This window comes from Eucalyptus grandis, chromosome 11, assembly GCF_016545825.1.
Source record: "Eucalyptus grandis isolate ANBG69807.140 chromosome 11, ASM1654582v1, whole genome shotgun sequence".
Lineage (NCBI taxonomy): Eukaryota > Viridiplantae > Streptophyta > Magnoliopsida > Myrtales > Myrtaceae > Eucalyptus > Eucalyptus grandis.
Genome location: NC_052622.1, coordinates 21,746,089 through 21,772,598, shown reverse-complemented (window position 1 = coordinate 21,772,598; position 26,510 = coordinate 21,746,089). Strand labels below are relative to the sequence as shown.

The 26,510-nt window shown below is 39.8% G+C and overlaps 1 protein-coding gene across 1 annotated transcript; it reads left to right on the top strand.

Annotated features, from left to right (window-relative positions):
- Positions 1 to 418: 418 nt before the first annotated feature.
- LOC104427581 (probable leucine-rich repeat receptor-like serine/threonine-protein kinase At3g14840) lies at positions 419 to 14,395 on the top strand. The gene is given in 25 exon segments (XM_039305184.1): positions 419 to 521; positions 743 to 923; positions 1,492 to 1,599; positions 1,685 to 1,753; positions 1,857 to 1,928; positions 2,024 to 2,095; positions 2,257 to 2,328; positions 2,419 to 2,490; positions 2,576 to 2,647; positions 2,738 to 2,806; positions 2,900 to 2,971; positions 5,040 to 5,111; positions 6,184 to 6,249; positions 7,222 to 7,278; positions 7,407 to 7,439; positions 7,576 to 7,637; positions 8,222 to 8,595; positions 8,800 to 8,995; positions 9,666 to 9,800; positions 10,624 to 10,742; positions 10,864 to 11,074; positions 11,161 to 11,398; positions 12,372 to 12,522; positions 13,540 to 13,698; positions 13,700 to 14,395. Coding segments are annotated over 25 exon segments (3,045 nt in total). The 3' UTR covers positions 13,910 to 14,395.
- Positions 14,396 to 26,510: the final 12,115 nt, after the last annotated feature.

Below are 26,510 nucleotides of genomic sequence, written 5' to 3'. Positions count from 1 at the left end.
CCATTCACTTAACAGTCACATATCTCTTTCTCTCTCTGGATCAAAAAGACTGTCTGTTCTCCCTCTTTCATGAAGACCATTCACTTAACAGTCACATATCTCTCTCTCTCTCTCTCTCTCTCTCTGGATCGAAGGTAAATCTGTGGTCCAAGAATGTTATTATGCAAGAAAATTTGAACCAAAACTCATTCAATTCTAGATAAATATTCATACGTTTGAGGAAGACTTGAGGTCGTCAAATATACAAGAGCAAAAAGTCTTTATCCACTCTCCCTTTTTTCGTACATAAATGCATGAAGTTAGATCGCTCACTTAACAATTATCTCTCTCTTGCTCCCTCGCTTAGCCAAGTTTTGTTTACACAAACTCCAGTTAAAGAACGGGAGATCTCTCTCTTTCTCTTGAGCTCGAGACTGAAATGATGACAATTCTCTTCTCAGCTCGATATCTCTTCTCTATGCTCGTCCTTCTCATCATCAGTAACTTAGCTGCTGCCGCCACTCTTCTACCCCAAGAGGAAGGTGAAAAAAAAAACATAAACCCATCGATCTTTTATTGCTTTCATCGTATTGTTCCTTTACCTTTTGGACTCCAATGCACACCAAGTTTTTTTTTTTTTTTTTGGTGCTTGTTTTTCATACATATATTCAACCTCAAGCACACGCGAATTTTACATTCTTTGTGCTTGTTTTGCATGATACATTGCTATTACTTTTGACTTATCGGCTCTTTACTCTTTTAGTGGATGGTTTGAAAGAGGTAGCAAAGATGTTAGGGAAATTGGATTGGGATTTCGACGCAGATCCATGTGGTGTAGGGGGTGGATGGGGCGTCAACAAAGACGTTAATACAACTATCAATGCCGTCACCTGCCACAATTCCACCGACGCCCACAACAACACCATTTCTCACATCTATAGCATGTCTCTTTCTCCCTCAATTTCATGAATTATACCATCGTGGATTCCTTGCTAGACTTTAATATTAATCATGCAATTGCACACCAATCTTTTCTTTTTATAGAATCGACTGGCTACCAAACTGAATCTCTTTGCACCATATTAGTATTTCATAAAAAAAAATTAGCTGATTTTTTGGTGAAATGTAGCAACAATACATAATCGCTTATCATATTAAAATTACCCATGAAGTAATTATGAGCATAATATTAATTGTTCATGGTATGATTATACAAATTTTTATAAAGTTTAATCAATACAAGCACATATTATATGCTTAGCATTTAATAATATAAAATATATTTTTAGTGATTAATGGGAATGTCAAACTCAAAGATCATGATTAAATATCAAAGTGATTAGAGTTATATTCCCTCTAACTTTAATCGTAAGGGTTGTTTCAAAACCTTCTTTTTTTAGGCAATTTTTGAAGAGTTTTTTCATTTAGAATCAATTGAGATTTATGTATACATATCAATAGATGTAATAAAGCCATTTTGTAACATCATTTTGATGCCTAGTTTTCAAGTAGAGCTAGAATAAAGCCTTCCTGTCGTTGCGAAAACAGAGCTCTTCAGGGGCAATCTCTTGCCGGCACCCTTCCGCCTCGACTGTTCAGATTGCCTTTCCTCGAGTACTTGTAAGCGCTCTCTTTCTCCATTTCCCCTTTCTCCATTTTCGATCTTCTTCTTCTTCTTCTTCATCCTCTCTCTCTCTATAAACAGTGATGTCTCCCGCAACTACCTGAACGGCACAATTCCTAAAGAATGGGGCTCTACGAACTTGAATGGGATGTATGCTCTCGCTCTCTCTCGCTCTCTCTCTCTCTCTCTCTCTCTCTCTCACGAGTGTATGTTTTATTGTTTGATTGGGGGAAACGCGATGATGGGGTTGCAGTTCTGTACTCGGAAACCGATTGACTGGTCCAATCCCGAAGGAGTTGGGGAACATATCCACACTTAAGTATTTGTGAGTGACCACTCATCCCGACGCTCGCCTTTGGCCTCTTCGCTGTTTTAAATTTGATTGATGTTTAAAGATTTTAACTTTCATATTCCGCTCAGAATCGTCGAAAGCAATTGGCTTTCTGGACCTCTTCCTACAGAGCTCGGGAACTTGTCCCGGTTATATGCATTGTGAGTCTCTTGATGCAAATTTCTGTGTTAGGCATCGAGTTTTTATTTGCTGATGATTTTGTATCTGGCGAGGGAATTTTATCCATTGGAGTGATCTGTTGAGAGATACAGCATTCAGGTTCTATTAACCAATGTGTTGTCATGGGTTTTTCTTGTTTCAGGGGGCTTAGGTCAAATAATTTCACGGGGGAGCTGCCTCAAACATTTGTTAACTTCACGAAACTATATGTTCTGTTAGTTTCCAGTATCCACAAACTCAGCTAATATTTAGCCATTTCTATTCTTTCTCCTTCATATGAATCATGTTGTTTAATGCACTGTAGGGGACTTGGTGATAATCAGTTCACGGGAAAGATACCCGATTTTATTCAGAACTTGACAAATCTCAGAACACTGTAAGGCTTAATGCTTCTTCCCCTTTTAAGTCGGTCTCTATAGATGTACCCCCAAGACAATTCCTACTATGAATTGTATCATCAGGATTATTCAAGGAAGTGGATTGCAAGGGCCTATTCCCTCTGGGATCGCACTTTTGGAGCATTTGACTGACTTGTCAGTATGGAATTTTGGCATTTCGATCTGATCTCTCTTTCTTTAAGATGTTATCAATCAAATAAAGCTCTATTTGATTTTGATATGCAGGAGAATAAGTGACGTCGATGGACCTGAGTCTCATGTTCCACAATTTAACAGTATATATATTGAAATACTGTGAGATAGATGCTCCTTCACAGATAGTTTACTTTATGCAAAAGAGCCAAATCATCTTAGCAATGTAACAATATTGGTGTTATTTTCTTATAGGATTCTGAGGAGCTGCAATCTCACTGGAGAGCTACCTGGTTATCTAGCAAATTTGACAAATCTATATATGTTGTGAGTAGAAAGTGGCTTTTCCCTGTGGCTATTCCAGGCAGAATAAATAATTTTACCTTGAAGGAGTGAAATTTCTACTAGTTTTTGGTTGACTATTGGTTGCAGTTAAAGAACCCATTTAAGATGGCTTGAAGGACCCTTACTGACTTCAATGGTGTTTTGATATTTTCTGTTGATATTGCTGAATTGCGAATGATGTGGCATTTAAATTCTTGGTGATTGTGGCCTCTGCTGTAGAATATACAGTTTCGCGCAAAAGTATATGGGCTTTTTCTCTTTGTGAGAATTTGTGGAACTATTGTCAACTATTCTAAAAACTCAGGCTATTAGATGAAAGCGTGATTTGTTATTTAAATATTCTAACATTCTCTTTGTTTTCACTTTTCCAGGAATAGAAACCACAAGAATTCTTACCTTGGTTGTGGTGCCCATTGCATCTAATTTACTTTTGCTTTGATATGTTATCTTAACTTCTTAAGAGCATTACTGCAAAATGGAGGCTTCTAGTGGTTGATTGTCTGGAAACTTCCCTTCTGGTGGTTTACATTCTCGAATCTCAGCCCTACAATATCTAGCTGGAGTTTTATGCTTGACTGTTGTACACTTGTCAGACATAACATTCATAGTTCAAACGAGCATGGCTTCAAATGCATCTCTATACAAGTCAATTCTTCTTGTTCATATGGTCATCTCTGTAAGATTTAATAAACGCTACTTTTAACAGCAACATTTTGCCATTCTGTCATGGCTTTGTTTGTCTCGCGAAAAACATTTTCCTGATTTTCCGGCATTTGGTTTGCTTAGGAAAATGAGTTAACGGAAAATGTTTTCCGAGTCAATGAAAGATCCATGTTTAAATTTAGGAAATGATTTCCTCTTTTGAAAAAGTCGGAAAACATTTTCCAAACTGTGAGTTGGTATCGGTGCTTGGACCCGTAACTCTTTACTTCGACACGGGAACCCCAATGCTTGGTTCTTGGTCCTCGGCATTCAGGACTAGGTCTTCAGTGCCCGGGCCTAGTTCATCAAGGCTGGGCCCGAAGCCTTGGTGCCTAGGCCCAATGCCCCATTACCCGACCCCAAGTACATAAAAGCAGTGCTTGGGTCTTTGACACTCAAGCTCTAGTCCCCAGCACTTAGGTTGAGTCCGTGATGGCCGTGTGTAGGTCCTTGGTGCTCAAGTTCGGATCCTTAGTTAATGAAATGTTTGTTCCGAGGAAGAAGTTAAAAGAAAATGATTAAAAAAATAAATTAAAAATTCGAACTTTTTGGCAATTTTTCCTAGAAAATCAAATTAAATTTTCCATGCTAAACGACGGAAAATATTTTCCGGGTATTTTTAGGATTTCAGTCAAGCACCGGAATATTTTCATCTTCCTAAAAAAATAACTTCATGGAAAACATTTTCTAAAAACGTTACATTTTCCACAAAACAAACGGAGCTTTAATTTCTTGTTTTTCTGACATTCTTGAATGACCAAATTTCTGTGGTTCTGCTGCGGCTGATATTTCCCTAACCTGTGTTTTGAAATCCTCATTTTGTTCTTTATTTATTTATTCACTGTAGCTGATATTTCCTTTTCTAAGTACCCTAGTATTGAGTCAGCATCCCTTTGTTCATAAATAATATATCGTGAAGGAGATGTTTTCAACAAATTATGATTAGCTTTAGTTTCGGTCCTATTAAATTAGTGAAATCTCCCAATCTGAACTATAATATGGTGCATTCCTCGGGATGCACTCAATTTAGTGCCCAAATAGCATTTCTAGTTATATAAATTGAAATTTCCATTTTGTAAATTTGATTTACAGCAGTTTTGTATACTTATAGCATGTGACCAACTTGAAACTTGGATTTAGGCAATGAATGCCTCTGGAGATGAATGTCTAGTAGAAAGCTTAGGCACTAGACAGTTGACCTGTATGTCTAAACATCTGAACTGGACTTTGCATGTTCATTGATGTTGTCTCTGTTTGTACAATCGTTTGAAGTATGCGCAAAGAGTGTCCTGAGGGAGTCAGTTAAAAGTATCTTCTCAATATAAATTCACATAAACTTGCTTTGCAGAGACCTCAGCTTCAACAAACTGAGTGGCGAAATCCCTAAATCCTACAACAGCCTGGAAAAAGTAGAACATATGTAAGTACTTCGATGCTGAACTTAGGCTTCTTTTTGTATTTTGTAGGAGAATCTAATGTCTCAAGTTGTTCTAGTGGTCAAGCTACAGGCAACTTTTACCATAAAGTAGTTGAGCTATCAATAGAACTTAGACCATGATAACATATTCATTTTTTAACTTTCAAAGTCCTCAGGTTGTGAATGCTTATTACTTCACCATCCAAATTTTGTAATGAATTGGGTTAAGAATTTATGATTATTGTCAAGTAATTATTTTGGTGGGACTTTAGTCATGGAGCAGGTGTAGATTGTTGATATTCTGTTGCTTAAAGACAGCCCTTTTGATCATTTCTTCGCATGATTCACAAGTTTCAAAAAGTTATTTGTTTACGCTGGAAGAGTTAAATGGATCAGTGATACTTTAGTGTTTGACAGTTGTATGTTTCTGTACTCAATGCATGTCCTGTGTGCCTATTTTATGATGTATAGGAGATTAAATATAGCAAAAGTCCTTAGGGTCTCTACTTGGTTCTTTCCACAACAATGGCTCTAGAAGTTTGGTGAGTGCAGCTCTTAAGTGCTATTTAGAAGTTCTATGGAGGACCTTGGTATCTTATCCCTAGTTTTGAGAATGATGAGAAACTGTAGTCCTAAGCTTCTTGGACTGTTTAACATTGGTTTTCATCTTTCTCCCAACGATTGAAGCTTGACAATGGCACGCCTTCCTTAATTATTTATTTTATGTCTTAGAAGGACAAAAACATTATCACGAGGAAATAGTTGATAAGCTAATTTGGAGGTACCCTTCACTAGTCCAGCTTTGTGTACTACTGTTATGGTAATCTTTCTCCAGGCACTCCAAGTTTCGCAGGGATCAGGGTCTTCCTCTGTCATTGATTTCCTTAATCTTTCATCTCTAGCTGAAAGCTCTATATTGTTATCATGACTTGAACTGATTTTTTTCTACACCACTAGTAAACAAATGCTAATAATCTGCTAAATAATGCATTTTTGAGGTATAAGTCTTAAATAATTTTCAGTTAGAGTGTATAAAGTACATGAGGAGCTGACTCATTCAAATAATCTTGTTTAGGTATCTAACTGGAAACCAGTTGACTGGAGAAGTCCCTCATTGGATCCTGGTGAAAGGAAAAAATGTGTAAGCTTCGCTGCCTGAAGAAAATATCTTGTTTAATCATGAATTTGCTTCTAGCTTTTCTGGCTAATCTTGCTCTGTACCAAGCAATTATGCATTCACATCTTGCATCTTTATGGTTAGTAGCCTTTGGAGATAAATGGAAACATCATAAGTACCTTGGATCTGTTAATTGAATGCATGTATGTAACAAAAGAGGCTGAACTGTATGATATGCATGAAAGAATATAAAGTGGATTTTCTTGGAAGTGCCTAGTTATCTCCATTTTCCCCTATACAAAAAGCCATTCCCAGCTGTAGATCATTTTCAGACCTATTGCAATGATTAAAATTATGTTTGGAAAATTTTTACCTCCTATTAATCCTCTTTGAAAGTTTGTCTAACGTATCACCTGCAGTATATGATTAGTTGCTTGGGCTATTTCTTGCTGATAACAATGTTTTTATGGGTTTGTGTATTTGAGAAACTCTACAACCAAAATGAGTGTACTTAGGAGAAGTTGATATTATCTTATCGGTGTAGGAATGAAGCTCTTGTGAGGTAGTTTAAACAGATAAATGTGGTCTGGATAAATTCTTATTAGAAGACGCAATGTAGTAATAGGTGGAATCACAGTTCTATTTAAGCCTCTTTGCCTTAGACATCATGACTGTGGTACTGTTACTGAGTAAAAAAGTTTTTATAAACTATAAATAGTTTTAAAGTCTCCGTTTACTTCAGTTAGTCTTTCTCCTTTTCATATTCTAAGATAAGATATTTTCAGTAGGAATAAAATATCAATTTCATCATCTTGTGATGTTTTTGCCTTTCATCTTGCCTTACCTGTCCATATTTTGCAACTTGCCTGCATTTTTGTACATACTAATCATTTGATGGAATTATTAAAAAAAAAAAATATTGTTTGATGGAATGACTTTCAGTGTATTCTTCAAATTGATGAGATTTTGGAAATGGTTGACTGTTTCTCTGTGTAGTGATTTGTCATACAACGACTTCACTGCTGGAGGCTCAGAATGTCATGAACGATCTGTGTATGTCCTACTTCCTTCAGTCAGTCCAGGGCTCCCCTCAAATGTGCACTTATTGAGTAACTTATATCCTGTTTGTGTATAATATTTCCATTTCTCTGCTGAATGTTGATTTTGTCTTTTCTCTACAGCAACTTGTTCGCAAGCTCCAAGGTTGAGAATGCGTATGTTTGCGATTAACTTTTCAACGAGAGACTTGGATTTCCAAGGACCCGCATTTTTATTGTTTATGTACTTAGCACCGAACTTCATTAAGAATGATGATGATTATAACAGTAAAATCTTTGCTGACTTGCTCAGAACTTCATATTCTGCCACAAGTGGACTTGTCTCATGTTTGCAGAGTCAACACTGTGCAAAAAGTAAGTTAATATGCTGCAGAGTCATTGTTGTATAAAAAGTAAATTGACGTGCTGTATATCCTATGAAATTTTGTGGGACTGTAGCTAACTGTTCTAAAAGTTTGAGCTATTAGATGAAGTGTGGACATATTTAATTAGGGAGGCAAATGAGGCTTCAAAAGATTTGAACTCATGAAATCCAGCTCTGATACCATATGAGATTTTATAAGATCACAGCCAACTGTTTTAAAAGCTTAAACTATTAGATGAATGCGTGATTTTGTATTTAAATTATTCTAACATATCCTATCATTATCATCAGATTCTAATATTGCATCTTACTCTGTGTAATTTCTCATCAAATTTATCTCCTTGTCAACTCTCCTCTTGGCTATTGTGTCAATCTTTGATGGTTGATGCATAATTACCCTAACAATTTCAAAAGGTACCTGCATGAAATAATGGGTTGCTCATAACTCGGGAGTTTCTATGTAATTTTCCAATGAGTGAATGCTAGCTTATTTAGTGTATCTGGAAAGTCCACTCCATATTAACAAATAGAAGAAACTGAATTTTCTCTGTGGCTGCTTCTTTACTCCATCCAGGTCGGTATAACCTCTTCATAAATTGCGGTGGGAGCAAAGCAAAAGTAAGGGGCACCACATACGAAGATGACTCACATGTGGCTACACCTTCAAGTTTCTTCAGGAATGATTACTGGGCCTACAGTAGCACTGGTGTCTTCTCCCATTACGGTAACGCTGCAGTTGGCGATGAAGTTAAAAACACATCCACACTGTCCATGAATAATGCCCAACTTTACATGGAAGCACGACGTTCTGCCATCTCTCTAACTTATTACGGTTTTTGTCTGATGGATGGGCCCTACAATGTAACCCTTCATTTTGCGGAGATAATGTTCACAGGCGACAAAAGTTATCAAAGCCTTGGAAGGAGAGCTTTTAATATTTATATACAGGTAAACTCGGAGCATTATGGAGTGCTGGTTCTAATATATAAAGCACATAATGCGTTCAATATGTTATGGTTGGGAAGTTTATCCAAATATCTCGTACTTGCAAATCATGATTTTTTCACAATTTTTACATTCTATGGAGACTAAAAGTTTTACCTTGTTCAGTGTGGAGACACTCAACTTGAATCAGATGAAATATTATTTCAGGGGAAATTGGTGTGGAAAGATTTCAACATTGAGATTGAAGCAGGTGGAGTTGGAAAGGAGGTCATGAGAAATTTTGCTGCCAATGTGACCAAGGGCACTCTGGAGATACGCTTCTATTGGGCTGGGAAAGGAACCACTGTTATACCTGATGAAGGAGTCTATGGTCCTCTTATATCTGCTATCTCCGTCTACCCTGGTACGCAGATGGATGCTTCCATGTTTCACTTGGTGCTTCTCTGTTCAGAAAGTTACTCATATTCACGTTGAAAAGAATACCCATATTTTTTCTTGCACCAGAAGTCATCAATAGGCTATTCAGTTACTTGGTTTGGTTGCAAATGCCTACTGTTGGATTCAGGCCATTTGTATATGTCACTATAGATCAAGTCAATTATGCATAATTGCTGACCAGGGTCTATTATTATTCTCTTAGAGTCGAAAATTGGTTATAGGTTGCTTTGTGTTCTTTCTATCTGAGCGTGTTTTCTCTATGTATCTTTAATCCTTCCATTTGACCACGAAATGATAGCCTTCACTTTTCCGCTATGGATTATGACCACTGTGCCTGTATTATACAGTACAGCCTTGAGAATGAAGAGTAGATTTTTTTTTTTTTTTTTTGTTCTTTTTCCCTTTGTATTTTGTATTACATATTCCATAGATGATATCTTCCCGTGCTCATTTATCTGATAGTTTCTGTGGAGTACTCTGGGCAGTTTTATGTCCTCTTGATTCTCAATTTTGTGTTCTCCATCAATTTCTTTCTGTGTTCAACGAGAAGCTACAGATATTTTTCTGCATTTACGTCTACCCCATTTAACTGAACAGTTTTGGTTAAATATTTGTTTGTTCTTTCTTCATTGCAGGCTTTGATCCCCCAGCCAGCATATCTGCTGGCACAGTGACTGGGATTCTGGCTGCTATAGTTTTTGTAGCTTTCCTTATCCTGGTTATCCTTTGGTGGAGAGGATGCCTTGGACGTAAAGATAAAATGGCCCAAGGTAGTTGCTTACCTGGAATCTCCGCTATTTAGTCCACGTGTATTTGTCAAGAAATATGAGAATGCTATGCACTCTATGCACTCTGAATACATTTTCCCCCTTCTGTATTCTGGTGGAGAGGGAGGATAGTCCATTGCTTCATTTATATTTCAGCTAAATCGCACAGTTGTCCTGGTGGGGGAAAGTGTAATGACAATGCATCATTAATGCTCCATCTAGATTTACAGTTCCCGTAAAACTGTTGATGCATGACATTTGTGCATTCCATAGGGAATTTGATTCGACGCAAAAAGCCAAAGATATTAGGCGATATACAGCTAAAGTGTCATAGAACCATTTGGTTTGCTCAACGAACTAAATTTTTATTTAGAAATCCAAAAAATGAAGGAATAGATAGTTATAGGGAGAGATGGTAGATTGTTTCTCAGATGTGTGTGTGTGTATACACACAAGGTCTATGTTTCAAGACACCAAAAATAGCTGCCGGAACTTCACGTGTATGAGAAATTAAAACATACAAACCATACCCTACGTTTGCAAGGGGGTTCTCTGTATGATTTTTATTTTCCTTCACTATTAAATACCCTGGGGACAATCTCATTTTACTTTTCAAAAATACATACTGCCAACTGATGCCAGACTTTCCTAGAAAATAATTTTCAAGATGCTAAGCTATTCTGTACTGAACTTGCTCAGACCAAAAAGTCACAAAAAGGTTTTCTGGAATATTGAGAAGGAATTGATACGTCTTTGTTAGATAAAAGATTACATACTTTAACTGTTGACTTTTCCAAATTCATAGAAGTTCCAAAACGTGTTGCAGATTTGAAGGGTCTAGCGTTGCAAATTGGTTTATTTACCTTGCGACAGATTAAAGCTGCCACAAACAATTTTGACGCTGCCAATAAGATAGGAGAAGGTGGTTTTGGTTCTGTATACAAGGTATGCTAGAAAATTGGCTAACCAAATTCCCCCAATTTCCAAGAGAGAAGATATGTAGAAAGCATCATTCAATGTAACTCAAATTTCACAACATAGATTTGATGCCAAAGTTGAATTGCAGGGTTTTCTGTCAGATGGCACCACTATAGCAGTGAAGCAGCTTTCATCCAAATCACAACAAGGAAATAATGAGTTCCTGACTGAGATTGGGACGATTTCTGCTCTTCAGCATCCACATCTTGTGAAACTCTATGGATGCTGCATTGAAGGAAATCAACTCTTGCTGGTTTACGAGTACATGGAAAATAACAGTCTTGCTCGCGCTTTATTTGGTAATTTGATATCACATTGTGCTTGATTGACTTCAGTTAATGACATGGCAGTAAAGCAGCTTTGATGTCTTCTGATACAATTGAAGGTCCTAAAGAATTTCAGTTAAAGTTGGATTGGTGGACAAGACACAAGATATGCGTGGGTATTGCCAGGGGATTGGCATATCTTCATGAAGAGTCAAGGCTGAAGATTGTGCATAGAGACATTAAGGCTACTAATGTTTTACTGGATAAGGATCTCAACCCTAAAATATCAGATTTTGGTTTAGCAAAGCTTGATGAGGAGGACAAAACACATATTAGCACCAAGATTGCTGGAACTTAGTAAGTTTCTTGCTTTTTGTTCCTGTTAACCTAAGTAGGAGCCAGTGACAACATAAAAGCATGGAATAGAAACATATATTCTGATTTAAGAAAAGTGAGTTGAATGGAGCTTTGTGGTGGATTCACATCATCCCAAAGCATGATGCTCAACAAATTCGGCTTAACCACAAAGCTTTATGACTGTCCCACCACTCTTCACATTAATAAGGAAAAAAATGTAAATTGTGTCATACTCTACCATTAAGTAATGATACTCTGATATTGACTTATGTAATTGTTAATTTGAATATAACTTAGTATTATAGCAAATTCGCCCATGTTTCTATTGTATGCACATGTAGAAACGTAGATAAACATGTTCACATGTTTTAGAAGTTTGCGTTAATGCATGTGAAAAGTCAACATGTTTGTGAAAGGAACGTGATTAATTAGGGAAAAGATAAAATTGTAAGTTCATTCTACTAACTCTAACATTAATTCAACAAAAAGAACTATAAACGTAACTATAGACGTTTCCAAAACAAGTCAAATGATGTCCCCATTATCATGGCTAAAATTCATAAACTTGTTACAGGGCGAGCTTCACTTCACAAAAACTTTAGGCCTTCCCAAATAAATGTAATATTGAGTACTATATGGAGATTCCCTCACTCCATTTTTGCACATTCTTAGATATCTTTGTAATGCTGGGAAATGCCCTTAAGCTCATGTAGGTCATCTTATAAATGATACTTATATTTCAAACCAAAAAAAAATTTAAGAAGAACGACAATGGTCTGTTTTTTTTTTTCCTGAAATATTCTTGGTAAATGATATTAGAATATATTAGGATGCATTTGTTTTTTTCCTCTACTCTTTAGACCATAGCGTCACATTTAGGAATGACTCTTTCTTTTGAATTTTAGGAATATTAAGTATGTGCTATTTAAGGCAGTTACCTTGTTGCAACACAAGCTCTTTTCTTGTTGTGCAGTGGATATATGGCACCGGAGTACGCAATGCATGGTTACCTCACCGACAAAGCCGACATCTATAGTTTTGGCATTGTTGCCTTAGAAGTTGTTAGTGGCCAGAGCAACACTAGCTCCCAAAAACCTGAGGAATGCTTTATTCTACTCGATTGGGTAATCAACTCTATCATTTCAATTATGATCATATCTGTATTTAAATCCTCACATGCACTTTCAATGGTTGCAAAGGAGTTTCATAGTTAACAGCTATTGAAACTTGCTTAACAAATTGTCATGCTGTTAAGTGCAATTTGTTATTTCAAATTAATCCAATTCTTCTTATCATGTTGGTCTACTCTGAAATTTCATGTAGATATATATATATATATATATATATATATATATATATATATATATATATATTTTTTTTTTTTTTTTTGGGAATGAAGAAAATTCTATTCCTTAAAATTTGGGGAAGTTGACCCCATAATTTAGGGTGGATTTGGAAAGTTCAGTTTTAGTCTTTATGTTTTTATGCTTGACATTCATACTCCCTGTAGTTTCATTAGCGCCAAACAAGTCCTTCGACTACTATTGAATTTTGGCAATTACTGTTAAATTAAAAAGTTTTCAAGACCATGTCTTGACCGGAATATCCATATACTTTCGATTGAGGTATAACTTTTTTCACATTCATATAATTGAGTCCTTAAGTTAGATTTTGTTTTGCTTTGAGTAAGCAATCATTAGAGCAAACAATCATTATTAGTCCTCGTTAAATCTGATTGTCGCCTGAGTTGCATAATCAAGAACATTGAAAGACGAGTCTACCGTTTCATGTAATGACACTGACAAATAATTCGTGCTGATAACTCGACAATAGCTAGCGATTTTAAAGCGGTGTAGGTGATTTCTTGGCAACCGTTTAACCATTAGTAAGTGATGTTGTAGTCTAGTATCTTTTATTTAAAATCGGTAAAAAAAATCATGTTTGATCTGTATTGACTCATTCGATTCTTATTATCCATTTATACCCTAAATCTAGCAGGTGCTTATCAACTGCATTTGCTGCGTAATTATCAAGGGAGATAATATACTTCTTCCTGTTTCAGTATTTAGAGCATATTTTGCAACTGATCAATACCTGAAGCTTGAAAGGGAAATACGTTCACTTTACATTTCTGTATCTAGGCACACTTTCTGAAGGAGAAAGGAAATTTGATAGAACTAGTTGATCCAAGGCTTGGTTCTCACTTTGACAAAGAGGAAGCGCTGGCATTGATAAAGGTAGCTCTGATGTGTACTAATGTGACTCCAGCACTAAGGCCGCCAATGTCATATGTGGTTAGCAGTGCTGGACTCTGCGGGCGCTATCATGACTGAGGAGAAAATTGAGGCCATGAGGAAGCATTTTAGAGGTGACGAACATCAGGCAGTTGGTGAGAATATCACCAAGAGTATGTCTATTGAAGGGCCATGGACTGGAACCGCTTCGTCTGCATCTGGTAATGATCTCTATCCAGTACTTCTGGATACTGATTACTGGCACAAGAGAGAGTAAGAAATGGTTTGTTGTGTTCTAAGTAAATTAGTTCTTGAAAGAACTAGGGCTTCATTGGGTAATCCTTGCAGCAGAATTCTTAAATGTTGCTTCAAAGTTTCTCTTTCGCTCACATTTGGAATTGAAGGTATAGGTAATACAAACAAAACAACGAGTGTTATGCAGTGCAGTATATGGGTATTGTGAACTAATTAGTGGGGAAAGCCTAAAGACAATGGCTTGTGGTTTGGTGCTTGTATTCGTGTTGTCTCTTTCCATTTTTTTATTCAAAGAGAGACGATGTTGCAACTTTTTCCTTTTCACACGATAATGATGTGGATGGTGGCCACTGCAAGGGAAGGAATCTATTACGGAAGCTTTTCATTTGTTTGAATGGCGAGATGTGCAAAGTGGCACCTTCTTGCTCTGGATGTGTTTTGTTCACGAGCTTGACTTGTTATATGTTGCTACTCAAGAATTTTACTTAGCAGATGCCAATTTTTTGTCTTTAGCGTGGATGAGGGAAAATTGTCCAAAAAGTCATAAACCTATTGTACTTTTATCAATTCAGTTTAAACTTTTTAACTTTGCCAATCTAGTTCTAAACATTTTCACTTCTTGCCGATTCGGTCTATCCGGCCAATTTTGGCGGGAAAAATGCCGATGTTGACAATTTTTAATAATATTTTAATATTTTTGAATTATTATTTTTTCTGTTTTTCCTCTTTTTTTTTATTTGCCTTTTTTGATGGTTGGCCACGGCCACGAGCAAAGGCTAGCCACCAGCCACGGCCCGGCGGGGGGCCTCACCCGCCATAGGCGAGGGCTGGCCGAGCTAGGAGGAGCCTCGGCGAGGGGAGCCCTTGCCTAGGCGCGGCCGGCAAGGGTCTCTTGGGCGGCGACCCTCCCTCGGGCCAAGGTGGCCTTGCCGGGCATTGGCCGAGCGGCTGCGGCCCGGGCGAGGCCGCCCTAGCTTGGGCAAGGGCCAACCTCATCGGATCTGTCAAGGGAGCCCTCACTTAGACCAAATGCGGTGAGGCTAGCCCTCGCCCTTGGTTGGCCGACGCCCGCTCGGCCAAGGGTGAGGCCGGCCTCGCCGAGATCTGGTCTAGGCGAGGTCGCGCTTGCGGACGAGGGTGAGCCCTGGCACAGGTGAGGGTCGGCCTTGCCTAGGCGACCCTTCTTGGGCCCCGCCTAGGCAAGGGCTCCCCTTGCTTAGGGGCTCCTCATCCAGGTGGGCCTTGCCTGTAGCGGGCGAGGCTAGGGCTAGCTATGGCGGTGGCCGGCCACCGGGAAAAGGCTAAGAAGCCAAAAAAAAAAAAAAAAAAAAAGAAGGTAAAAAACAGAAAAAAATAATAAAAAAATTCAAAAAAAAAAAAAATTAAAATATTATTAAAATTTGTCAACGTTAATACCGATGGTCTGCATTAAGCACGTGCGACGTCCACGTCAACATTTTCGGGCAAAATTGGTGGATGGACTGAATTGACAAAAGTGTAATAGGTTTAGGACTTTTTGGACAATTTTCTCGTGTGGATGATGGTTTGCCAATGTCATCTTTCCCATCTTTGAGAAATGATGAAAGAGAAACTTGTATGTCTACCCGCAAGAAAGTTATCTAGAGAAACTTGCATGACTAGTCACTGTTTATTGCAAATGTTGGATTACTACCTCATCAGCAGACTACTTCCATTCCATCAATGGTTCTATATTATGAGTCAATGCCCAAAAGCGACCTTAGGTTTATGTCAAAAGAATCAAACAAGTTGAAACTAAAATCGAAAGCTTAACGGGTTTGTGCGGTCCGCCAGAGAGTTGAGAGGTGGGGGCAGTGAATATTGTGAAGTTGACACTTAGTAATGATTGTTTCTCGGGAGCAGTTCTAATAAAAAATGATTCTTTTTATTACATTCGTAGGAGCAGATTTAAAGCATTTTAAGTAGTTTGGTAAGCTGTCCAAAATTTCTGATTTTGGAATAGAATTGTGTTTGGTACCATATTCATTGATTCTATTCCAAATCAATTTCTTTTAATTTTAAATAAAATTTTTACTTTTTCCCTTTTTTTTCCTTTTTTTTTTTTTTTTTCCTTTTTCTTCTTCTTCTTCTTCTTGTGGCCGGTCACCGGATCGGCGATCGGCCAGAGGAGGGCTGGCGACCTCATCGGGCGTTGCCGACAGTCGGTGAGGTCGGCCCTCGTCGGCCATGTGACATCTTGAATTTCTCAACCTGTTTTCTACTGAATTAATTGGGCATTTTGTTGATGCATTTATAGGGATATTTTCGAAGGTGATCACTCTTGAAATAACTAGGCTTGTATGGGTAAGTAATTAAGAAATTTTAGGGCAATAAACTTGAGAATTCGATCGGGAATCGGCTTCTCGACCGTACTCATCTTTAGAGGCAATTTCGACACATTTAAAAATCGATTTAAGATCAGAGATAGGTCTGTTCGACTGAGATGTGTGGCCGATCGTGAGTGACTCCACTAAATTGGAAAATTCTCGTCGATTGACACTAATATGATTTTACTATCGTTTTGGTATCCTGTGTCCGTAATTGAATTCTCGAGATTTTCACGACAATCGAGAGCCGCCATTGAGTCGAATGGGTTCATAGTGGTTCGAAGAAAATCGACCACAGGTCATTTGCTTTAAAAAATTTTGAAAATCACTCGGTAGCCTAGATCACGCTAAAAACGCGTCAAATGGAAATTAACCACCGATTCAAGTCCGATTTCAGAAATTGAAGGTTCTGTCATGTCACAATAAATTCTAGGATTCACGAATCTCAGAAGATTTTTCTGACAATCGAGACTTTTTGGGAAATAGTCAAGTTAGGGCCGTTTTCGTTCGGTTGAAGCCGGGGATTAATTTTGATTGAGAAATTGAGAAGCTTGAGGGATCCTTGGAGGAGGAAAATAATTAATTTGATATTTGAGACATCAATTGATTTTGTGAGATTTAATTGAGAGAAAATTAAGAGGAAATTGGTTGCGAAATGCAATTGGGGATCAAGTGCTCTAGTTGGAATTCTTTTAGGATTAATTGAGCTAATTCAAAAGAAAATGGGATGAGAGTTTTCTATGTTAGGAAATTCTTTTAGTTCCCTCCCATTTCCTTTTTCTCTTTTTCCATTTTGGCTAAACAACATTTGATTCCTTTGTTTCCTTTTTCTTTCCCCCTTGGCCGATCCTCTCTCTTTCTCTCTCCTCCTCTCTCTTTTCCCTTGTGCCAATTCCCCTCCACCGGTTGCTTGGCTATCTTTCACTTTACTTCTCCTTTATCCTTTTTACTTTTTTACTTTTCAACTCTTATCTCTTCTTCCCTCACTCTCTCTCTCTCTCTCTCTCTCTCTCTCTCTCTCTCTCTCTCTCGGCCGTTTGAAGACAGCAGATACGGAAGCAGCTTGCCTGGGATCGGAGCAGCTCGCTGTTGCCGCCCACGCTCCGCCGGTCGTCGGTCGCCCTTCCTCGCGCACACACGCGTGTAGCCACCACGACCACCTACCCTCTCCACTTGTCCGGGCATCCTCACCGTGCGACCCCAGCTCCTGTTCTACCCCTGTCCAACCTTGTCTGGCCACCTCTGGCCGCTATTCAGCCCCGCCGGACCACCACCTACCTTCCCCCGAGCCTTGCCGCCCTTGCCGGAGTTGTTTGCTGCTGTTTTGTGGGCTTTTCCAGCCAAGATACGGAAGCAGCTTGCTTGGGATCGGAGCAGCTCGTTGTCGCCGCCCACGCTTCGCCGGTCGCCCTTCCTCGCACGCACACGCGTGCAACCGCGCGACCACCTACCCTCTCCACCATCCAGGCGTCCTCACCGTGCGACCCCAGCTCCTGTTCTGCCCCTGTCCAACCTTGTCCGGCCACCTCTGGCCGCTATTCAGCCCCGCCGGACCACCACCTACCTTCCCCCGAGCCTTGCTGCCCTTGCCGGAGTTGTTTGCTGCTGTTTTATGGGCTTTTCCAGCCAAGACCCGCAACCCACCGAGTGGGTTTCCAGCGCACTCGTGGGCCGATTTGGGCCTTTTCCGGGCCCCGAACCTGTGAGTTGCTTTGGGAAGAAATGACCCTCGCGTTGTCCCCGTCGGATTGATCCGACTTGCGTTTAATTCCTGTGAGTAATCTCACTAATCCTTACTTAATAGACTAATGATGCTTAAGGGTTGATTAGATTTAATTAAGTGCAAATAGGTGGTTAGATTAGCATGGATTAGTGATTATTAGTTAATTGCATTGCATATTAGTTAAGTGGTTAGTGTACTTAGCTAGAGAATTGCATATACTATTTATTGAATGTATCTCAGAATTTTTACCGATCCGATTTGGCTTCCAATTAGGCATTACGAGCCTAAATTGGATTTATCGTATTTATTTATTAATTTTCGAAATTAATTAAATTAATTATTTATTTTCAGAAATTAGGCGGGGATAGCAGATGACTGGAATTTTATGCTGATTGTCGTGGCACAGTCCATTTATTTAATTGAGCTTTATTTTGTGTTGAATTGAATTAATTGTGAAATTGGGAATTATTCTTTAACTGAATAATCTTTGGTTATTAATTGAAGAATAATCGAGCATCGGTTGATAATGCCAAAAATATTTGAGTGGACTACCAAAAATGTGGGAGTTATGGAAAGAAAAATATTATATTTTGGCTAAGGCCAGCCGTGTGCCCATGCACGATATTTTATAGGGTATTTTTAATATGAAGAAATTAGGTCAATACATTACTTTAATTAAGGAATTTAAGTGCGAAGCACAATGTCTTTGGCCGGGAGTGAATAATTATGTGATGGCTTATAGTCAAGGCATGTTGACTATGGGGAATTAAGGTGATATGTGTCGGGTTGAGGAGACCCGATGGGTCGTGAGCATGTAAAGGTCTAAGTACTACACGAGTATGAGATTTCGTGTAAGTCACCTCTAGCGCCTTATACCATTGCTTATTGTAGTCAAGGGCTAAGTGTTACATGGCGATCTGAGTAGCATGGGAGTTACCTCTAGGGCCTTGCAGTATTGTCATGCATAGTGGAGGGCTAAGTGCTACACGATAGCAAGCTCTCGTGTGAGTTACCTCTAGTGCCTTATACTATTGCTTTTTGTAGTGAAGGACTAAGTATTACACGATAGCGAGATTTTGTATGAGTTACCTCTAGTGCCTTATACTATTATTATTTGTGGTCAAGAACTAAGTACTGCACGATGACAAGACTTCGTGTTGGGTCACCTCTAGAGCCTTGAGTCTATTTTTGGAGTGGGAATGTTGAATTGGAACGTTGAGAATAATTATCGAGTATTGATGGAATCACTGATATGATTTGACCTGTTTGTCGTGATTGATTGATTGAATTGAAATGACCAGTAAATGGTCCGATTGACATGAAATTGACGAGGTCGATTGATTGAGATATCGATCTATGATGTGATTGCTTGGGTGCCTATTGAACTGTGCTAATATGCAGGTGGAATATGAGGCCAAGGTAAGTCCTCTGACCCGTGTGTGTATAGGCAGTCTGATTAGCGTATTGGTTTCCTAATCGAGTCTTAGTGGGGTAGAACTTGCTGAGACGTAGTCTCATCCCTGTTGTGAAACAACATTTTAGGCTCGTAGATGGCAGCACCTCCACCTCCTCCACCTCATTGTTCCGCCATGCATTTCAATATTCCCTAGGAGGTGACCGAGTTAGAAATCCACTACCATATTCACCCTCACCCAGAAGGACTAGAGTATGTCCTAGTTAAGTCAATCGTCTGGGTTGATGTAGGAGAAAACGGTATGAGGCCCCACCCTTATAGGTCATGGTATCGTGAATACTTTGACAGGCGAAGAGAGGGGCCCATACCTGAGAACGACGTGCCAGTAAACGTTTTGGAAGAAGTGTTTGGGGAGGGTACAGCAGACCATGCGGATGAGTCGGTTGTTAATGTTTAGGACCCAGCACTTGTAGCTGAAGCCCACACTCCTGTGTACTCAATTGATGATGACAACTGGAACGATGAGGGTGGTGAGATTGAGGAACGAGGAGGTGGAAGGACCAGAGGAGGACGAAAGGGTGGGGTGCGGCGGAAGAGGTACCTGAAGATGAATCGACATTTGAAGCCGAGGATGAGCATGAAGGAGAAGAGGAGGAGCCCGAGGAAGAGGAGAGCGAATCAGAGGGGTCAGAAGAGGATCAGGACGATCCTGAGTATGACCCAGATGAGGATTGAAATCCCATCTCTTGGTGAACCCTTTGTATATATGTAGATAGAGTGAGACTTTGAAGTTGTGAATAGTTTGTGAAGTACTTTGTCTAATGCCATGTATAAAGGTTTGGTTGTAGATTTCAATATGAAAATTATGGCCTGATTTTCTATCCTATTGTTTTATTATGCAGGGATTCTTTCGCACGTGCTTAATAAATGAAAGGGTCGGCGATATAAAGTCCTGGGATATCGCATTCTAAAATCGACTAAGTAGAAAGATGTGTGTGTGCTCGAGGATCGGGGCGTGACAAGACGAGCCTCGCCGGTGGGTGAGGCTGGCCTGCTGGCCGGCCCCCGGCGGCGGGCGAGCTTTGTCGGCGGCCAGGACGGGCCTTCTTGGGGGTGGGCGTTGCGAGGCTTGCCCACTTCACCGGTGGCCGGGCGGGCCTTGCCTGGGGTTGGGCGAGGTTCGCTTGTACCCCAGCGGGGCTAGGCGAGGCCCACCTGGCCATTGGCGGCTGGGCTTGCCTTCGGCGAACGGTGACTGGCAGCGGTGGGTAGGGGTGTCAAAGACCCGACCCAGGCCGAACACGACCGAACACAAAACATGTATTGCGTGTTTCGTGTTAGGGTCGTGTTCAGTAACAAATATAAAACAAGCAAACAAAATGTGTTTCATGTTGGTCGTGTTCGAACATTGTTCGACCGAAACAAGTTTTCTAAAGTCTAAACACGCCAAAACACAAAAACACAAACGCTTTAGGCTTTAGCCCCAAAAACACGAACAGTCGAACACAACCTCGTCGGCTTCGCCTTCTTCTCCAGCAGTACGCCTTCTCGTGGAGTCCGCTGCCCGCCGCCCTCCGATCGACGCGACTCCGCCTCGCTGTCGCCGTCGCCACCCCTCGCCTCCGCCTCGCCCGGCGAAAAACCCTTGCCACCGCGTGCGGCCCAGCCATCGTTGACAGCTTGGGGACTAGGTTCACTCGGTGATCATGGTGCTCGTTTCTCGCCTCGTTTCCAAGTCCCGGCAGGTGAGGAGCCCCCCTCCAGATCCACGCGCCTTCCCCCCTCTCGTCGCTTGTTTCTTGAATCTATTTCTCTTTCGGGTTTCTTTCTTCTAACTTTTCTTGTATTAAGGAAATTGCTTGTCGATGCATTTAGTTGTCTATGAAATTCTTTGGGTTCGGGTTAAAAGTTAGTGAAGCGGTAGCTAGGCAGCGAGTGAGCGGTATGTGCTTTCGAACAACATCATGAACGCAGGAGGAGGTAAAGTTCTTTAAAATTGATTGATGGGTCTTTCTTGTTCGAGCAAAACTGTTAAAATGAATGGTTGGTTGGAGTGTGAATGGGCGGTAGAAGAGGAAGAAGGCTGTAGGCAATGTCTTTCGCCTTTTATCAAGCTTCGGTGTTTTAGCATCTCATATTAGCCTCGATTCCGGGGCCGGAACAGTTTTGCTCTTAGAAACTATTTTTGTACTTAGAAAAACGGCTGGCTGGAATACTTACAGATGGAAGTTTCGGAGAATTATGGCATTTGTGGTTTGTGATAATTGCATTTGAGATTCTCAATTATGGATTGACAAGTTCTGGAGAATAGAGTAACGTATATTTGTTTTCCTGTGGATCTTTTGGTCTCTTCATATCTGTGGTGTTAGAAAGTTTGCTCTCCACTGCAGAGCGAGGAATACGAAGATTAATTTATGGCAATCAAAATCGATGTTCGCTGCTTGTTTCGTAGTGTTAAAAACAGAGGTCATTTGTGAGGGCGCAAAGTTTTGCGGTGGTGAATGTGATGAGATGCAAAATGAAGAGTTCCGATGGACTCTCACTTTGTCGTGCCTTGTCTCTCATTGTCACATTCGTTTCGTGTCCATCCTCCATCACAGTGGGTCAGTTTGATTTAGGAATGCCCTCTTTGTGATCTGTGTTGATTTGCTTTATCGTGTTCATTCTAGAGCATCTTCTATGATTTTGTAGGTTGGGCAAAGTGAAAATTTCTTTATTTTAAATTATTATGTTTACTCTTGAATATGTCTCTGGGTATACAGGCGCATTTGACTTCGGAAACTGCGTTGTGTAGTTTCCTATGAAACAAGCTTATATGTAAATCTATATTCAGAATTGTCATAAGCCCATTGCTGGAAGTCTATGGCCCCTTGCGGTTTCACCGTAATGTAAACGCTTGTGTAGACAAAACCCTTTGTGACTTACAGCATTTTCTTGCTCACTTGTCGAACTTCGAGGTATGAGTAGTAAATATTCCGCTCGGGGCACAGATTTTACACAGAGTATGCTATTTCACAGCATCTCTTTTCCAAGCAAAGATGACCTCATAAGAAGCAGTTTTAATTACTATTTTTACAAGTCATTCACTGTAATTGAATTTAATTGTGCTGGAAAGTGGATGATCTAAATGTGATAGGACCTATGTTTTTTCAGGCTGTCATAAAATGGCCCTTAGTTTATTGCTAAAGCTCAATGCTATCATTTCTCATGTTAAATTAGCATCTTTGCTCTTTGCTTGGCATAGATTATATTGGATTAGCCCTCCGCTTTGCCCCTCTATGAACTGTTCAGTACATCAATTGTTCATCTTTGGCAATAGCTATAGTGGATCCCCTTGCAGTATAGTTGAACCTCTTCAGACATTTCTTATTAGAAGTATGAGAGACTAATGTCCCACTTGTTTGTCATACTTGTTCTGATTTGGGTTTCTGCATACACTAAAGATGATTGTACTAAAGAGTATGATTTTGCCTTTAGCTTCTCATATCACCATCTCTTTTTCTTTTTCCTTTTCTGCGGGAAGTCTCGGGGACATCAAGTCAAACCTTGTGAGGCCAGTCAAATGGTAAAATGCAGGGACAGCCAAATAGAGAGAACATCAAAAGCCCCCACTCTCCACACACGAGTAGGCCAGTGCCTATATCCTTGTTCAGCAGGGAAAAAGTAAGGTGAAACCGACACTTCGGAGATATTCAACAGCAGTGCCGGTGATTTTTCTCTCAGCCCTTAAATATCATCTCTTAGGATTGCTAGATGTCTTCATCAGGGGATTCTAATGTCACAAATAGAAGGAGGAGATCTACAATGTGGGAGCATTTTAAAGAGATTCCTAATCAAGAAAAGACTGAGTGTTTATATTGCGGCGCCCTTATTGGTTGTGCTAGTGGTCAAGGGACTAGCTCAATGCATCATCATCTAGCTAGATGTAAGGAATATCCATATGCAGACGCCGGAAAAAGGCAAAGAAGTGCCTCTAGTCAAGTTGTTGGGGGTAGTAGTTCATCGGGTCCTTGGAAATTTGATCAGGATGCTAGTAGAAAAGAACTAGCGATCATGTTTATTCTTAGTGAATTGCCTTTTAAGTTGGTAGAGCATGAGGGATTTCATCGATTTGTGAATAGAATTTAGCCAAAATTCTTAATCCCGTCACGCAATACATTGAGGCATGATTGTTATGACTTATACATGGAGGAAAGAAGTAAATTGAAGAAATATTTCTCCGAGACATCTCCTAGAGTATGTCTAACAACCGACACATGGACATCTTGTCAAAACTTAAGTTACATGTGTCGATTTTGCTCATTTTGTTGATGCTGATTGGAAATTGCAGAAGAAGATATTAAACTTTTGTCAGATCTCGGGTCATTCTGCTGAGATAATAGGAAAAGCAATTGAGAAATGTTTGACTGATTGGGGGATCCACAGTGTTTTTCTATCACTTGTAGATAATGCTAGCTCAAATGACTTGGGAGTTCAATACCTGAAAAAGATACTTAACTCTTGGAACTCTCTGTTATTAAGAGGTGAGTTACTCCATATGAGGTGTTATGCCCATATATTAAGTTTGATTGTTAGAGATGGGTTAAAAGACATGAACGATTCAATTGCTAGGATACGTTCAGCCGTACATTACGTGAGATCTTCCCCTAGCAGGCTAAGAAAGTTCAAGGCTTGTGTTGAGTTAGAGAATATTGAGTCGAAGAGTCTTGTATGTTTGGATGTGGAAACTCGTTGGAACTCAACATATTTGATGTTGGAATCAGCTTTAAAGTTTGAAAGAGCTTTTAGCAATATGGAATTTCGGGATAGCAAATATGCTCAAGAGCTTTCCAAGGGGAAAGGGTTGCCCACTAGTGAAGATTGGAATTATGCACGTCGCTTTCTTCCTTTTCTGAAGTTGTTTTTTGATACAACTATAAAAGTTTCAGGTTCTTCTTATGTCACTAGCAATAATATGGCGAAGGACATGTATGGGATTTATATGATGATTGAGAGATATTGTGGAAATGAGGAGCAAAGCTTGCGAGAAATAGCTCAAAGAATGAAAACGAAATTCCATAAGTATTTTGGCAATGTAAACAACATTAATCTCACTTTATTCATTGCTTGCATACTTGACCCACGACATAAGTGGGACTATGTGAAGTGGATGATTGGTCATGTTTATGAAAGCAGGGAGGCAGAAACTTTACAAGAGAAAGTGATGACATCTTTGACATTATTGTTTGAACAATATCGCACGGGTGTATGCCCTCAAAGCAACTTGAGGCTAAAGAGCACAAGGATGGTAAGCATGTCAAGATCCCAGTAGTTGGTGCTGATATTATGACTGAAATGTATTTTAGTCAAACTGGACAACAATATTTGGATGAAAAATCAGAATTGGATAAGTACTTGGAGGAGGCATGTGAACGTTATAACTCTGAATTTGATATATTAAGTTAGTGGAAAGGAAATTTATCGAGATATCCTATACTTTCTACTGTTGCTCGAGATATTTTGGCTGTGCCTATCTCGACTGTAGTATCGGAGGCGGCATTTAGCACAGGAGGTCGTGTACTCGATGTGTTTCGTAGTTCCTTGACCCCAACCATGGCGGAAGCTCTTATATGTGCTCAAGATTGGTTACGCTCCGCGCCACTTTTACGTTCAATTGAGGAGGACTTAGAAGATCTTGAAATCTTTGAGTCGGGTGAGAAAATATGATTGTAGAATATTTATACATTTCTTTATTTTAATCTATATGTTAGTGTTCTCATTTTCGTCGTGAATTTATTGTAGAAAAGATGTTGTCTTCTCTCGATGATTGATGTATTTAAGGTTAGTATTTTATAATATGCAACTTGTGTAAGTCTTCCTTCTCTTTTTGCGCTCCTAACAATGCTGCCCTTCCTGAATTTATTATTGGAAGCTTTGGACAGAAAATGTTATCTTTTCACTTGAAGATCCCATGTGGCCAAGAACGAGTCTTTGGTCTTTAGGGTGGATTTGGCCCTTTGCAGTGAGGTTCAAGATCATGGTTTGGAAGACCAAGAGGTATAAGGTAATAGTGGTGGGTGCTAATGTGACTCTCAATGATCAGGCTGCTAAGAACACCGGCAAGAAGAACAAGGATGTCAAATTAAAGTCTGGGGTGGGTAAGAATTTAGGGGGTTGTTGCTTTTGGCAGGTGGGGACTTCTGTTGTTGCTTTAGCTTTGATTTTGCTTGACTAAGGGCTGAGTTGGACTCTCCCTTGTGTGAGGAAGGCTGAGAATGAGATTAATTTTCTGGTATTCTGGATAGTGAGCAGTGCTGGTTAGTGTTTGCATTAGAAATGAGTGCTGGTTAGCGTTTGGTTCTTATGATATGTAGTCCTTATCCTTCATTACATTGAGTTCTTCGGGGTTGTTCAGATTTTGGGTCTTTGCAAACAGAGTGAATTTTGTTTGCCTTCTTAAAATTCTTGCGTGAAAGATTCCATTGGGAGGAGAATATGGTTTTGTTAATTTTTGTGTATCTTTGGTGTGTGTCAGATCAATTATAGGATAGATAATGGCCAATCTTGCACGATGCATGATTTCATTTTTTATTTATAGGACAGATATTGTTGATGAAGCAATCACATTCTTCCGGGCCAATGTCTTTTTTAGGAATTTCGATATAAAGAGTGTTGCGGATAAGCTCCTCATTTATTTGACATTCTACATCAATGTGGCACTAAATTATGCTTGTGCTTATTTGTAGAAGATACATTCATTCGCGGCCTGATGCCCATTCGGATCACCCGAAAAAAAAAAAAAAAAAAACTGGAAACACTGACCCGACCCGACCCAATTTCCTATGCGAGTTTAACGTGTTTCGGGTCGGGTCGGGTCGGGTCTGATATGTGACCTGTATGTTTGGTCGGGTCGGGTAACATCAAGACCCGACCCGACCCGACCGTTTACACCCCTAGCGGTGGGTAGCGGCGAACGGCGGGGCGGTGGTGGACGACGGTCGCAGGGTGGCGGAAGGGAAGAAGAAGAAGAGTTGGTTTTGATTCTCAAATTTGTTCCTGGAACAAGGATTGACTCTTTTTTTGTTCTTGATTCCACTCCAAATCTGTTCCCGGAAACAAAAATTTTACCAAACGCGATTTTGTCCCCAAACCGATCCCGAGA